Genomic DNA, 16,855 nt, shown 5'->3' with positions numbered 1-16,855 from the left:
AATTTATATGTTAAGATTCTCAAAATATCATAATCTACTATTTTCTACAATATGAATTCTTATACAATGGAAGAGTTGTAATGCTAAAACATAATAATATAACAATTAGCAAAGAAATTAAACACCAAAAATAAGGCCAAACAGTCTCGAATTAGTCGACCCAAATCAAGTAATTCGGATTGGGTCGGATCTGACTTTAGTGAATACAAAATGGTTCATAAATGCTTTTAGTTAGTAGGATTTGAGTTGGATCTAGATTTGGCTCAATATAAAAAATATGGATGTGACTATGAATATACATTTACTTATGACTCGGTCCAATCCATTTTATTCCCTAGTGTTCTACAGGGGGTTAGGGCAAAGTTGAAAAATGATATATAAAAGATAAAATTGAATAAATTAAAAATAATTCACCATAGATTTCGAAGACTTTGAAAACTATGGAGTTTATTTAGATATAGAAATCAAGGGCATTGTAATGGTAAATATTTGGACTTACCTCAAACAACTCAAAGTGCTCCGATTGTGTGTGAGACCTTTTTCTCGTCTGATAAGTTCGGGCTTCATTGTGGAACCTACCAAACCCTCTTCGACCCTTAAATTAGATTGGAAGTTGCAGAAAATAATGGTTATGAGACTAAAACCACCTTTAAAAAAAACATCCTTTCCTTCATGGCCTCCTCCTATATTTGTAGGTTAATCCATTTTCTTAACCCCCTCCTTTGACATGTCACCCATTTCCTTACTTGAAGTGATCTTCTAATATATTCTTTTAGATCTTCAAGGTCAATTAAGGGAAAACCTTCTCAATATTGGACGTTCCTCATTTTGGAAAGATCGTGATTCGTATAGTTAACTACTCCTAGATTCTTGGGATACCATCTTGATCTAACTATAGAAGTACTCGTCTTGGGTGCTTACACTATTATTCTGACAAGTAACTAGGTCGACTCAGTCGTGTAGAGTCGATCAATTCTGCAGGTACCACACAATTGGGCCATGTTGGAAGACAAACCTTATTCATTCCTCCAACTCCTCATATCATTCCACGTGTAGGGATAGGATTTAGCTCAAACTGTATCCTATATAGGTTTATTAACTAAAGATTAAAGATAAGGGTATTTATGACCTTTTTCATTAATTTATAGGAAAAGGCCACATCTTATATTTTTAAAATACAGGGGGCGTCCCAAATATTCTCCTTAATGTGTAGGGGTATGGCGAGTTTACCCTCAACGTTATTGTTTTGCTAATGTGTTTCTGTTAAGAGGGGGGAGAGAGAGAGGAAAAAATAAAAAATAAAAAATTCGCTTAGACCTCAACGTCCTCCCTCTATTATTCTACGGTACCACCTATGCCCACTGATGCTTCCTATGAATCCTATATTCCTGGATTGGCTTCTTTATGTCTTAACTTTTTTTAAAGATAGAAGAATAGATAAATATGAACACACGCGCTCTGAACGTGTTCTAACATGGAAAGCCACACTCCCCCTCTCCACATCTAACTCAATTCTCTTCTTCTTTTTTGTTCCATATATATATATATATATATATATATATATATATATATATATAAATGGCCGATGAAACGATACACGTTGTTATTGGTGAAGACGAAGATGAAAGAGTGGAACAAGAACGAGGTCAGTGGGTCCGAGCTGCAATACTTGGAGCAAACGATGGATTACTTTCGACCACCTCACTCATGCTTGGTATAGGTGCAGCCAAGGAAGACCGTTGGTCTATGGTCCTCTCTGGATTGGCTGGCGCTGTTGCTGGTGCTTGTAGCATGGCTGTTGGTGAGTTTGTTTCGGTTTCCACTCAAAGGGATATTGAGGAGAAGGTTCACTCTCGACGCCTAAGGATTTCTGAAACTCAACAACAAAACCTCAATTCTACTCTACCAATCACCGCTCCCTCGCCCTCAACTAAGACTCATATTCAAGGTGAACAAAATTTGAATGTTTTTTTTTTTTTTTTTGTGTGTATCCTATTCATAAACTCATCGAGTCGACTTGAAACTCAACCGAGTTGAGTCAACTGATCAACTCGATCGAATCAGCTAAAACATGTACCAAGTTGGAACAGAAACTTTACTGAGTTATTTAGTAAAATGTAATTTTTTTTTTTCTTTTTGTGGAGGATAAAAAAATAAATAATTTCATTTATTTTAAAATATTAAAACTCTTGTTTTAAATAATTATAAATTAGAATATTCTTTTTTACTTATATGAGTCAACTCGTGAGTTTTTGAGTTGACTCTACTTGATGGACATTCCGAGTTAGAGTTTTCCAGTTTTAAATAAAACAAGAGGAAGGCTAACTCCCACGTTCCTACTTCCTAGTGTGAGAAGGGCTGTCGATAGATTGGGTGTGGATCAGATAGGGTTGATTTGGACCAATCCAATAAACAACGGATCCAAAACTGACCCAACAAACATCGGATAGGGTTTTATTGAAATCCAAACCCAAAGCTAATCGAATCAAATTACAGGTCTGACCATCCAGAAGCCACACCCTCTACATTTTTCTTAATATATGTGACTTAAAGGCACACCTTAAATACACATTGAGAATTGATTTTTGTCATCAAAATCAATAAAATTTATTTATTTTTACCAAAAGTATCCCAAATGCTTATTTCCAAGGTGTAAATTTAATGCTGGAACACATGTTAAACAGAAGCCATATTTTTGATACCTTGATGTTTTCAAGCTGATGACATGAGCCATGGTCTTCTCTGATAAAATAATAGGTGGTGTGACCTCAATGCCCTAATCTTCATCACTATCACCATATCCTCATCGAATCAGATCCTAAGTTGAACCCAAAATCCTTGATCCGGATTCTGGACCTAGATTAATCCAATCAAGATTCGGATCTTATCCAATTGATTGGTAGCACTACAGATGAAGTTACATAACAAGAATGCATATATAGATTATATACATCTCTAAAAATATCCCTTCATTTATTCTATATCAGCTGCTATGACACCCGATAGGAGATCACAAATTATGTCTCCTGGACGGTCCCCAATGATGAAGGTGATTTCTGTGGATACAACCACCAAACCTATAGAATCAAAGATGAAAGATGAACAAGGGTTTGAAGGAGAGGGGGAAGCACCACTAACACTACTACCAAGCCCAACTAAGGCAGCATCAGCGTCAGCTTTCGCATTCCTTTGTGGGTCAGTCGTGCCATTGGTGTCGGGTATGTTGGTTAACGATAACAAGACCAGAATTGTGGTGATTACGTTGGTAACGTCCATAGCTCTGGCTGTGTTTGGGGGAATAGGGGCTCATCTTGGTGGGTCAAGAGTTAAAGTGTCTGCAGCAAGAGTTCTCCTTGGAGGCTGGATTGCTATGGCTATTAGCTATGGCTTGCTTAAGCCTTTTGATGATAAAGGTACCAATAAAACAGATGAAGATTAATTTCACCATACCATAGAGTGATAAAATTAAGAATTATGTAAGGTGATTTCTATGTTTTGGTAAAATATTTTTCATTATCACATTTTGGTGATATTGTGTGTGGAATTGGTGAATGTTCCTAATTTCCTTGCCACATTTTTGTATTGAATCGTGATAATATGACTCACCAGGTGGCATACTCAATCGGCTCCATGACGGGGACCGTAGAGATCTACACCTTGGGATACACTTTTTTTATGGGGAAGTGCAATCATGTATCCCAAGGCGTACAGATATACGGCTCCCGAACTTGTCACGTCATGGAGTCGACTGAATATGCCACCTAGCGAGTCATATTATCATGACTCGTTCTTTAATTATCAAAAATGACAATTCCAGGTATGAGTGAAAATATGATAGAGTAGGATATTTGACACCTTCGTCTCCATTTTATAAATGAAGCTACTGTTATACAATACAACACAAACACGAACTAGAGATTTTTGTTTTAAAATCTCTTAAAGACAATGTTTTCTTCCATTAAATTCCATGAATGTTTGTGACTCTAAACTATAAGTACAAGGTTTGCACACATCATGAAGTTCCATGTACCTTACGCAGATTAATTTGATTGACTACACATTCTACCCCAGTGCCTAATTGGAAAATTTCCTTATAATAATTTCCAAATCAAAAGATCTTTTTGCCAAACAAAAAAATCATCAGAAATAAATATTTTCTTTCCAAACTAATAAATCAAGAAAATATTAAAATCATAGTTAAAACTGCAAAATTGATAAAACCTAGAAACATAGATAAAGGGTAAAATGGTCAAGATTGATTTCAAGGACATTAATGATTGGGAAGTCAACTTGGTTGCCATCCTTATTAGGGGTATCAATGGGTACCCATTTATCCGGAACCAAAAACACAGTTTCTGGATCCTATTTTAGTGAAACCGATAAGAATCGTGTCTTTTGATAATCCAACCATTAGTAACCGAAACCGATGGATGTAATCCAATGGGTACCCACGGTTATTCGATTCGAACTGAATACCATTTATTCCCAAATAAGAGTTTGAACTTTGAACCATAGAAATTCCTCAATCCTCTTCCTCTCATCTTCAAATCAAAGAAAAGCTCTCAAGGTGCGACGTCTCCGTTGCTTCAAGGTATGCAATCTCTCTCTCTCTCTCTCTCTCTCTCTCTCGGTCTATGTGTATATGATTTTGATTTTGAAGGGTAAGGATCGATTAAACCCCTCATCATTATAAGACTTTGAGGTTTCATTTTGGATATTGATTTGATTTTTTATTCAAGGTGTTGCATCCAATGTGTTAGATGGATTGTGTGAGAGAATAATTAATGCAAATAGGGCTACAATTTTTTGAGTTAGGAAGTCAAAAAACTGGTTTTGTGAGGTTGTTTTAGTAGTGTAAATCTTCATCCTTGATGCCTATTTTTACACTTTTAAAGAATTTTTTCAAACTAATTTTGAATGGTAAAAGAAAATTGGATTTTATGACTTGTTTTGGTATAACAAAAACTTGGATTTTGGGACTGGTTTTATGCTGTCGAACAGATTTTCAGGGTGGTTGTGATGATGTAAAAAATTATGATTTTTGAAACTTTTTTTTTTTTTGGGTGGGTGGGGGGGGGATTGCTTTTAGTGCTAAAATGTTGTTTGTAGGGACTGATTTGATGTCATAAAAACTAAATTTTGGGGTTATTCTAATAATATAAAAAAAAAGATCTTTGGGGATTGATTTTCATACTATAAAAACCAAATTTTTAGGACTGTTTTGATGTGATAAACTTGGATTTTGGGATTATTTTAATAGTGTAAAAATCAATTTTGGAGACTATTTTATTGGTACAAAATGTTATTGTAGATAATTTGATTTATTTTTTGTAGATCAAAAATGTCATAAAGAGAAAAGGATAATTATCAATTTCTATGGAAAAATCAATTATTGATATGCCTACAAAGCGAAAAAGAACCTCGGAGATTTGGAATGAGTTTGAAAAAATTGAAGTAGATGGGACGATTGCATCAAGTAAATATAAGCATTGCAAAAAGGGTTTGGTAGTGAATTGTAAAAATAAGACTAGCAATTTTTATAAGTATCTTACTTCAACATGTTTAGTTTTCAAGAAAAAAAACAACAATTAATGAGTCAGACGTTGCTTAAAGTAAATGAAAGAAAAGGGGAAGGGACTGCTAATTTTCACAACTTCAAGTTTGATGCGGAAGTAATTCGTGAAGCAATTGTTGAGATGATTATTTTGCATGAGTATCCATTTTCAATGGTTCATCATCTTTGATTTAAAAAAGTATTAAGTTCAATGCAAACAACATTTAAAGCAATCACATGTAATATAGTTAGATTAGATTTCATGAAGATTTATGAAAAGGAAAAAAATAGATTTTGTATAAGAATCTTGAGAAACTCCAGTATTGCATGTCATACATCTAATTTTTGGAGTTCAGGTCAACAAAAGTTATATGACTTTGACAACCCATTATATCAATGAGGCATGGAAATTACAAAAGAGAGTTTTATACTTTTCCAATATGAATGGTCGACATACTGGAGAAAATATTACTAATATGTTGTTGGAGAAGATGTATGAGTGGAACATAGATAGGAAGTTAGCAATCATTACATTGGACAATGCTTCAAAAAATGATGTGTTAGTTCGTGAACTTTTTAAGAAACTCCAACCAAAGGGGACTCTTATTTTAGATGAAAAATTGCTTCAAGTGTGTTGTTGTACACACATCTTTAATCTCATTGTTCAAGATGGATTGAAAGAGAACTTGAGAAAATTTGTGGTACAATTAAATTTATCAGACACTCACCCCAAAGACAAAATAAATTGGAAGATGTGCTCAAGTCGGGATCACCCCCAAAAGACTTGTTCAAGATGTATCAACAAGATGGAATTCTACATATATGATGCTTGAGGTAGCATTAGAATTGAATGATGCATTGTTTCATTTTGCCAAAGTAAATTATGATTTCAATTGTATCCATCTTGAAATGGAATGAAATAATATCAGACTTGTTGCTGAATGCTTTAAGGTTTTTTACGATGCTACACATATTTTGTCTGGACTAGATATGCGACAGTTAATCAATATTTCAATTTAGCTTGTACTATTTATTTGCAGCTTATGGAGTGGAACACAAGTGAACATTTATTTCATTTTGTTAATAGTAATAAGAATAAAAGATAAATTTATCAAATACTAGAACATCACTAATTTGATTTTTGTCATAGCTTCTATATTGGATTCTTGACAAAAGATGAAATCGATTGAGTTTTACTTATCACAAATGTATGGAGACAAATCAAGTGAGAGAGTAACAGAAATTTATGAAACATTGAAAAATCTTTAGAATGAATATGTAGCCCACTTATCTATGTAAAATCAGATATTTCCATGGAATGAAGGTGTTAATAACAGTATTAGTGAAAGTTTCTCATTGGGTGATACTAATGAAATTAGTAGCATGCCTTCACATAATACCATCACATCAAAGTTGAGTTTTGAAACATACCTTGAAGAGAGTTAAAAAAATATTCAAGTGAAGACAAATTTGGAGTCTTATTTGAAAGAAGTTACGTACCCAATAAAAAAAGGAAAATGTTTAGATGATGAGACATCTGACATCTTAGGTTGGTGGAAGTATAATGTATTTAAATTTTCTATTATGGGAAAAATTACACATAATATCTTAGCAATTCCTGTATCAACCGTTGCTTTAGAATCAACCTTTAGTACTAGTAGGAGAGTAATTGAATCTACTTTTTGTGGATCTAGATCTTGTGAGTAGTTGAACTATAAAGTTTCCTTTTCATAAATCTTCATGAAATCTGATCTAACTGTATTACGTGTGATTACCTTATATATTGGTTGCATTGAACTTCATACTTTTTTAAATCCAAGAAAATAAATCATTGAAAAGGGATACTCATGCAAAATAATCATCTCAACAATTGCTTCACGAATTACTCCCGTATCAAACTTGATGTTGTGAAAACCAACAATCCCTTCTCCTTTTCTTTTATTTACTTTGAGTAATGTCTGACTCATTAATTGTTATTTTTTCTTGAAAACCAAATATGTTGAAGTAAGATGCTTATACAAATTGCTAGTGTCATTTTTACTATTCGCCCCCAAAAACTTTTTGCAATGCTTACATTTAATGGATGCAATCTTCCCATCTATTCTAATTTTTTCAAACTCCTTCCAAACCTCTGAAGTCCTTTTTCGCTTGGTAAACATATCAACAGTTGATTCTTCCATAGAAATTAGTAATTCTCCTTTTTCTCTTTCTAACATTTTAAATCTACAAAAAATAAATCAAAGTATCTACAATGAAGTAAATACAATGACATTTTGTACCAATAAAATAATCTCCAAAATTGATTCTTACACCATCAAAATAAACTCAATAATCTGAGTTTATTCACAACAAAACAGTCTTAAAATCTGGTTCTTATAATATGAAAATCAATCCCCAAAGATCTATTTTTTTATACTATTAGAATAGCCCCAAAAATTAGTTTTTATGACACCAAATCAGCCCTTAAAAACAACTTTTTAGCACTAAAAACTGTCCCCCTCCCCACAAAAAAAAAAAAAAAAAAAATTTAGCCTCAAAACTCATAATTTTTTACATCCATCCATTATTCTCTCACACAATTCATCAAAGACATTGGATGCAACACAAGAATCAAGGGCAATAATTGCAATTTTTTACATTAGCACTACAACCTCGAAAATCTGTTTTTACAGCATAAAACCACCCAAAATCCAATTTTTTGTTATTTCAAAACAAGTCATAAAATCCATTTTTCTTTTAGCATCCAAGACTAGTCTAAAAAAATTATTTAAAGAAGAAGATTTATACCACTAAAACAGTCTTACATAACCAATTTTTTACACCTCTAAACAATCCTTAAATCTTGGGTTTTAAACATCAAAACAATTCTACTAAGATCCTAACTCAAAAAATTACAACCCTACTTGCATCCATTATTCTCTCACACAATCCATCAAACACATTGGATGCAACACCTTAAATAGAAAACTAAATCAATCTCCAAAATGAAATTTCAAAATCTTATAATGTTGAGGGGTTCAATCGATCCTCACCCTTCCCAAAATCAAAATCATATACACACAAACATTTAGAGAGAGAAAGAGAGAGAGATTGCATACCTTGAAGGAATGGAGACGTCGCACCTTGAGGGCTTCTTTAGTTTGGAGATAAGATATAGAGGAAAAGGATTGAGGAATTTCTATGCTTCAAAGTACCCTTATTTGGGAATAAATGGTATTTGGTTCGAATTGAATAATCGTGGGTACCCGTTGGACTCTATCTATGGTTTCGGTTCCTAAAGGTTCGGTTCTCAAAAGACCCAATTATAATCGATTCCACTAAATGAGATCCAGAACTTGTGTTTTCGATTCTGGATAAATGGGTACCCATTGACACCCCTAGTTCCGGCTCTGATTCCAAATAATTTAAAATCGAAATCGAAACCGATAAACTAAATGGTTGGCGGTTCTAAATTACCGACCCATGGACACCCCTAATCCTTATGCCAATTCCTGCACTTGAATGAGGATGCTAAGATACGGACCAAAATGTAGTCTTTTCCTTCAAATATTTACTAATTTCTATCAAATTCTCCTTTTGAGCATTTTCAAACGAGTAATGATTTTCTGACTCTCCTGCATGGCATATTCAAAATATTCTCCTGATGTGGCATGTGCTAGAACCATATATCTTTTTTGCCCCGGGATACACAATTGCACATAGTTATGGAGATGTGCATATGTGTATCACAAGACAGAAAATATATGATTTTAGCAAATGCCACGTCAAGAGAACATTTGGAATCTAGCATGTGGGAGAGCTAGATTATCCCGACTCTTTTTAAAGTGTATCCTTTTGAGGGTCAAACATTGCGTCCAAAGTGCTTTTTTTTTCTCTAGAAGTTCTCTTTGTCAATTAATGCTCCTTATGTAGTAGCAGCAAGTATATGGGCACATTAAGACAACAAGGAGCTACTTCCGAATAATTAAGTTCACCTTCTGCTATAGAGAATGCAACAAAGCTGTCGACTTTCTTGTTTCGCTCCTTCCTTCTTTAGGCAAAGTTATTTTTTAGCATAGGGACCTCCCTCAATGGTTGGTAGACATTATATGTAAAGATGCTTCTGGGCATACCTATGATAGGTTGTAATCCTGTTCTTTCTAGTTGGGGGTATGCCTAACCCCCCGTTAATCGACAAAAAAAAAGTATATGGGCACAATCTTATTAATTACAGGCTCGCTCAAACCCTTTGGTCCAATTTTTGTTTAAAATTTTATGAGTGTAGCTTTCCAAATTGCTAAGAGTCGTGATAATCTGACTTAGGCACGTGGCATACTCATTCGACTAACCTGACATGATAAGCTCAGAAATCGTAGATCTACTCTCCTCAGGATACAAAACTGCACCTTTTTATGGGGAACCATAGTTCTGTATCCCGAGGAGAGCACATCTACAATTCCCAAGCCTGTCACATGAAGTCGATTGAATTGCCACTTGCCTAAGTAAGATTATTAGCACTCAAAGACGTGTTAGCAATGAGTGAGACTGGGTTACAATATCTCAACCCGAATTGTTGAGGGTACAAGCAACCTGACTCAACCCGAACCCGAACCCGAACCCGATGCCATATATTATATATAAATATTTTTAGATTAATTATAGATTTTCTATGTAATTTTTTTTTTATTCTATCTTATTATTATAACTAACTTGTGGACAATTAATTAATATCAAGGTGAACTTTTGTTTAGTATGATTTGTCTAAATATTCTCTCAATGATAGATTTGAAGGTAGTAGTTTTTGTTTTTTAATTATGTATACCCTTTCTTTTTCTTTTTTTTTTCTTTTCTTTTTTAATATTAAATTTATTTGCTAATGAAAATGAAATTATGGTCATTCAATGAGTCCAACCCGATCAAACCAGACAAAATTATCTAAACTTGGACTATCCAATTTTATACTATCAAGCTCAAGTTAGTGAGCTTAGGCTCAATGGTCAGGTTGAGTTGAGCTCGAGTTGAGGGTTCAGTTACTTGGGTTGAGCCTGGGTAAATTTACCCTCCTACCCACCACCCAGGTTGCAGCCCTAAAACAAACTGATTAGAGCCAGGCTAAAGTAACTTAGTAAGATTTAAAATCTTACTAAGAATCTTGGTCCCACATGGATTGTCATATTGGCAAATCCAACAACACAGCCTCCTAGGTTTCATGAAAAAATACTCATATTCAAAAACCAAATCTTTTTTTATCTTGATCCAAGAATTTGAGAATGGACGGCTGGCTACCAAAGCTATTAATTCCCTTTCAAGATGGACTCACTTTCCCTTTAGCAGGCAGAAGATCCTTCAGAGATCATTCCTTTCACTATCTATTGGTGCATATGGAAAGAGAAGAAAAGGAGTGTTCAATAATAGCAAGAAGAGTGAGAAAAGGGAGATCATCATAGTATTTTTAGTTTGTCGTTGCATTGCATTGCATTGGTGGGGAAGATCTATCTAGAATTAAGGATATATAGCTTCTTTTTTGAAGATTTTATTTTTCAGAGTGGAGTCAGTGTTCGTCAATGAAACTTGACAACAGTGAGCTGTAATTGTTTATTTCATTCCTTCATGGATTTTCATCCTTTCTAGGATTATTGGGTCTTCTCAACCTTGTGATTCTACTTACCTAAATGAAATTTTATACTTGTCAAGAAAAATAGTCAACAACCAAGAGTTTAGATAGTAGATACAATAAATGCAGTCAGAACTAAATAGACAGTAACACGTATTGTAAAGAAATAACAAGGGTAAAATTGAACTAGATTTATTCAATAAAAACTAAAAATGTAATAAACTACCAAGCTGAAAATGAACAACGTGCGAGCAGATTATGTTTAAGGCTTCTTTCACACAGTTCTTGCAGTTTCCTAGACCACCTAAATAGACAAACATTCCAAGCGCAGCAGCTTGGACCACGGATAGATAACATATTTCAAATAACAAGTTAAATTAAGCATGATTATACTAATAAGTATAGTATATGTGTTATGAGAAATTTTCATTATTAGCCATCCCATATTTTGATCAGCTAGTAGTATAAGAAGGCATAGCTTTTTTAACTATAGGAGGGTCATGGGTTCCATTACTATAGATGGCATCAAATTAACAAAGTAATTTTTCAAGGCATGCCGAGAGGAAATGTGAAAACCCATTCAGCCTAAACATACAAATCTAAATGTTAAAAATATAATCTCCTCTATATTTCTTATTACTTCATAGTATACACCAAAACTTAGGTAACAAAACTGAAAAGACTTTAGGTAGAGAAAGGCAACTAGTACTTTTAATAAATTGACTTATTCCAAGCTTGCTATTGATGGGAAAGATTTTAATTACAATAGAGAAAAAAAAAATAGCAGATTACACTAAGCTAAAAAGATTTTATCAAACTGATAGATTAACTAAGACACTGGACCTTTCAAGAAATCTTTCTTTTGGTAGCCAAGAGTTTGATTTCAGTAACAGTACGATGCCCCCTTTCTGAATCTTGTCTTCATTGAGGCTGATTGATAATATAAACCTGTAAAAATAATGCTGTTTTATGAAGCTTAATTGACAGAATTGTAATTGAAATTTTCAACAAACACAAATAGTAGGCAAGGATAGACAAAGAGATGGTAACGAGTTTCACGGGTAAATCAATTATTTAAAGAGAAGTTGTTCATCACTGGACCAATGTGCCTGAGCCTGGTGGGTATAGTAGCAGCAATGAACATTGTTTATGGAGAATAAATAGGTAGAAAGCATCGGGCAATGAGGAACATCAAAAAATTTGATCCCATCAAAGTCTGCATTGAATCCCCAACAAACTAACGAATATAACCAAATAGCACATCCCTCCATTAAAATGGGTTGAAATGTTTGTATGCCTAATCAATGCAAAGTGGGTTGTCACAGGCAATGTTTTCAGACATTAAGGCATGAGGCGAGGAATTGGGATCTCTAGTGCCTCGAGGCGTAAGCCTCATGCTCTTAAGTTTATTTTTTTAAATAAATAATACAAAATATAAAAATAAATTAAATTAAAAATAAAAAAATAAGATAACCAATATAGATTTCTAATTTTAATATTCCAAGTTTCAACCCCCATACTCAAATTCAAGTTCCAATCCCCTATAATTAAGAGTTGATAGCCTATTAATACTAAGCATGTCCACACTCCACCATTATAATAAATAAAATTAAAAAGTTCATGTCCACCACTAAAAAATAATCTCAAGACCCAATCACTTTCAATCTTCTACCATATAAAATGCTTCTACAACATCCATAATCCATATCATCTTCTTCTTGATTTGGTCATGTGGTATCATTTTTTACAACACATCCATAACAACTTGTTTAGTATTATTGAAAGTATAGGTGCTTAAAAATACTTAAATAAAATTCAAAGTAAATTTATTTTTTTTAAAACAAAAATTGATTTACAATTGAGGCTTAAGCTTTGAGGTGTACGCCTTTTATACGCCTCAATCACACCTTAGATATTTGGTCACCTCACCCCTAACACCCCGGCACCATTTTTGTGCGCCTCAAGGTTTACACCTCAAGCACCTCTAAAAACACTGGTCAAGGGTTTACTATGCAACCATAAATTTTCCCATTTCTAAATGTTTTAGAAAAACTAAAAACTTCGAGTAAAACCCAAAGAGTTCTAGAAAAGTGTGGAATTCTCTGAAATAATCTTAGAAGGTTCTCGTGGTGTTCCATGTTATACGTAGTAGAAACTTTTAGAGTGTGTCTAGATACTTCTTTAGGAGACTCCTAGATTTGGTATGTGTAGAGATTTTGGGAAGGTTCTAGAGATTTGGATAGATGTAAAATATTCTAGATAATTCTTGTAACCTCCTTCTAAGTCTATAAATAGGGAAGGAGACCTCATTTGTACTCGAACTTGAAGAGTGAGTAAAGCTTCCAAGTTGCAAACAAGTGTGCGTGAGAATTCTCTCGATTGTGTGTGTTCTTAAGTGAGCTGAGGTGACTCCTAGGACACGTGGGCAAGGCTGACTTGAGTTAGACCGCGGGGATTAGCTTGAGTGTCGCACAGTCGCTAGGTAACAATGCAACTAGGCCCATAACGGGGTGCTTTATTCAACAAAATAGGATGCCCACATGTTCAATTGGTTTGTCACCTCTGGAATGGGGTAAAGTCCACCTGTTAAATATTATGAATTTATAATAATTCAAATAGTAGGCTTAGACCCATAGCTCAATTGGTTTGACACATTGCAAAGCATAATATTAAATTTTGACATATTTCCATGAAATATACCAAAATATTTCCATTTCCACAAGTTCCGACAGGAAATTTAATTGACAATTTCTTTTTTTTATATATTTTGGTGGAAATCACTTTCATTTCGTGAAATATTTCAATGAACAATGAATTTTGATCGAAATTATCAAACTTTGGGTATAAAAATGCAATATTTCAATGGAAATATTTCGATGAATAGTAAACTTCAACTAAAATATTCTTTTTTTTTTTTTGTTGAAAAAACTTATAATTGCTTTTAGAAGGAACTTATAAGTTACACATAATATTTCCTAATAAAAATTGCACCTAATATTCATCTATCAATATAAATGAATTATTATTAGTTAGTTATCCATTTCATCTTATTCTCATGTATTATAAGCATATTATTACGTTTATACAAGCATGCACACAATGAGTCATGTTCTAATTAGTTACAATTTATTCTAACTTCATCAAAAAATAAAAGACATACTAACACATGAATGCAATACTTAATAGTTTCTTCTTTTCAAAGCTTTCCATATTAAGTTATACGTTGTTGATGCAACATTATGATTATTTCCACTGTTCGACTCTCAATATTTGCGCGTATGTGTAGCAAAACATTGTTAATCTTCAATTTCACACTCCATATGATAGTTTATTCTTATTGTATTTTGATGACTGAATGAGTGTATTTAAATGCCTATTTTATCATTTTCTGCAAGGTCAATGAAAATTTCTTCAATATTTCTACCATTTCCATAATTTCCAAAAATCTTATTAATTTCCACATTGATCGAAATATTTCTATTTCAAGACTAATTGAAATAGAAACCGAAATCGAAATTTAATACCTTGTTGCAACGTAACTTAGGGCATGGGTTGGGGCATGCATTCAAGTCCAACTTTACCCATAAAAATATAATAACAATAATAATTCAACTAATGCATTTTAGGTTTAACTGTGGATTGATTCTGATCCCATGTCTGTGGTATGATAATTCAACTCAATCCAATCACAGTTTTAGATGAAATCCGTCAAATAGGCCAATTCTTTCAGATCACACAATCATTTCAGCCAAGTACTACACAGTCTCTGCAAAGTTTAATATTTGAAATACTGCTAGAAGAAAAAAAAAAAAAAAAAACTAATTCTGGCATAAGGTGGTGAAGAACCATTAAAAAATGATTGGTGTCTGAGCTAGGTGTATTTTTTCATGCCTTGGCACAACCAATCTAATCATCATGATAGACAATTTATATGCATGCCTATGTTGTACTCAGTAACACAATTTTTTATTATTAGAAATTAAGCGATTTTATTAAAGGAGGACAAGATGGCCTTGGAAAGAAAACAACAACAAAAATTAACTTAAAATAAAACCCTCAAAGAAAAGACCTCTGAACTCTCTGAAATATTTAAACCACAAGAAGAGAAAGCCTAAAATACATATAACTACTTCCCGGATCGCATGTTCCTTCCCTTAAAAAATTCTAACATTTCTTTCCTTCCATAAACTCTATCAGACCAGATAGGGAACGAGTTTCCACAAAATCCTTTCTCTGCCAGATGGAGTAGAGGAGACTTTCAACTTTTAAATATTCTTTAGTTTCTACTCCAGTTTGGCCCCAAACCAACATTTGAATGCTAAACTTTTCTGAAATTTTGGTGAAATTCAAAACATTGTCACATAATTATCCACAACTATCGTTCTTGAAAACAAGGATACAGAAGGCAATTGGTCCAAAGTAGAATGTACATCAAAGCACATGCAAATACATACTAAAAGTAAAAGAAACGATGAAAAAACACATTAGAACACAACTCACAATTCGCAAACTTGGTCAAATCAATCCTCCAGATTCGTTGTTTTATTCTTCTTTCCGTATATCAAACCAGTTTCCTGGTGATAATTTTTCAACAAAAATTCAGATTAAAAATTAAAAAATAAAAACCTAAATTAAACTTAAATCACTCATATTTTTCAAATCAAAAGAAGATAAATATACCTGAGGATCAGGAATTGGTTTTCTCTTCTCAACGTACCGATATGGATCTGAAGCTGCAGCAAGAGCTGCCCTTTCCTGAAACCCAGATAACAATAAGAACCATAAACCCTAAAACCATGAGATTAAAATAAATAAAGAATCAATTATGTGGAGATTTAAGTAGACCTCTTGTTCTCTCTTGAGTTCTTGAGAGGGTTTGACCCAAAGATAGTACGCCATGGTTCCTGCAACAACCCAAGAAGCGAGATTGCTTCCTCCTCTTAAACCTCCCATCGAATTACCGATGAAAGATCTCACGTTTCCCAGTGTTCTTCTCCAGCTGCTCGTCATCTCTCTCTCTCTCTCTCTTCTTTTGTACGGTAGTTTTATTTCGGGGTTTTCTCTATTGTTTCACAGAAACTGGATGTCTGGTTTGAAAACTCGTCTAAGAGCAGAGATGATTCGTCCGAATCCGACTTCATAGAACTCGACCGAGTTTTTATGGCCGAGACAACCGTCGATCCCACTCCAACTAGAGTTATATTGTATTCGTCTTGAGAACTGCTCTACTTTATAGAGCTCGGTCGTCCCACACTCCCACTCCAGCTAGAGTTTTCTGAGTCGGATCTAATCCATGTCTTGAGAATTGATATTGGCACTCCAACTTTTACTTATTACATACCAATTTTTTAAATTATTCCACACCACTTCTCGGGCATTAAAAATGTTTGGCTCAAATTATAATCTCAACTTTACAAAACATTATAACATTAGTTGAAATAATTTTCGTAATTGTTTAGAATTATGATGAGGCAATTTCTATTGGCACCCCATCTTTTACGTATTCTTAACTATTCACTTATTTTCATAACTTTTTATTAGGGTGTAATAAGTAAAAGTTGGGGTACCTTTATCAACTCTCATATCTTTTCTCTTCACTGCATTTAACTTTATTGATTTTCCCCTTCTCTTGGGATGGCAACAAGGTGAGTTTGGGCTGAATTTAACTTAACTCGACCTTGATTAAAAGTGTTCACCCTGAACTTGCC

At 33.7% G+C, this 16,855-nt stretch overlaps 2 protein-coding genes across 3 annotated transcripts; one reads left to right on the top strand and one right to left on the bottom strand.

Moving 5' to 3' along the window:
• The first annotated feature begins 1,578 nt into the window (after positions 1-1,578).
• On the top strand, positions 1,579-3,521 carry LOC147404734 (vacuolar iron transporter homolog 4-like). Its single transcript, XM_086437898.1, has 2 exons — positions 1,579-1,948; positions 2,988-3,521. Exons 1-2 carry the CDS (start codon positions 1,579-1,581, stop codon positions 3,437-3,439), a joined length of 822 nt encoding a protein of 273 aa, XP_086294024.1. The 3' UTR covers positions 3,440-3,521.
• An 8,230-nt stretch (positions 3,522-11,751) lies between these two features.
• LOC147404733 (subtilisin-like protease) lies at positions 11,752-16,364 on the bottom strand. 2 transcript variants are annotated; one of them, XM_086440800.1, is made up of 4 exons: positions 15,993-16,359; positions 15,828-15,902; positions 15,648-15,721; positions 11,752-12,095 (listed from the first exon to the last, which is right to left on the bottom strand). In XM_086440800.1, exons 1-3 carry the CDS (start codon positions 16,155-16,157, stop codon positions 15,668-15,670), a joined length of 294 nt encoding a protein of 97 aa, XP_086296926.1. In that variant the 5' UTR covers positions 16,158-16,359; the 3' UTR covers positions 11,752-12,095; positions 15,648-15,667. The 2 variants fall into 2 exon arrangements, with proteins under 2 accessions (XP_086296926.1, XP_086296927.1); XM_086440801.1 differs by lacking the exon at positions 15,648-15,721 and having other exon boundaries at positions 15,993-16,364.
• Between the last annotated feature and the right edge of the window lie 491 nt (positions 16,365-16,855).

Source organism: Akebia trifoliata, chromosome 4, assembly GCF_017979445.1.
Source record: "Akebia trifoliata isolate Shusen 1 chromosome 4, ASM1797944v1, whole genome shotgun sequence".
Taxonomy (NCBI): Eukaryota; Viridiplantae; Streptophyta; class Magnoliopsida; order Ranunculales; family Lardizabalaceae; genus Akebia; species Akebia trifoliata.
Note: the sequence above shows the minus strand (reverse complement) of the source record. Positions and strands in the feature narration are given on the sequence as shown.

Bases quoted from the DNA above. Each gene is read 5' to 3' on its own strand.
- LOC147404734 (XM_086437898.1), top strand. From the start codon at position 1,579: ATGGCCGATGAAACGATACACGTTGTTATTGGTGAAGACGAAGATGAA. The intron at 1,949-2,987 runs GTGAACAAAATT...ATTCTATATCAG, and splicing joins AACTAAGACTCATATTCAAG to CTGCTATGACACCCGATAGG.
- LOC147404733 (XM_086440800.1), bottom strand. From the start codon at position 16,157: ATGACGAGCAGCTGGAGAAGAACACTGGGAAACGTGAGATCTTTCATC. The intron at 15,903-15,992 runs GTCTACTTAAAT...TCTGGGTTTCAG, and splicing joins AACTCAAGAGAGAACAAGAG to GAAAGGGCAGCTCTTGCTGC. The intron at 15,722-15,827 runs GTATATTTATCT...AATTATCACCAG, and splicing joins AACCAATTCCTGATCCTCAG to GAAACTGGTTTGATATACGG.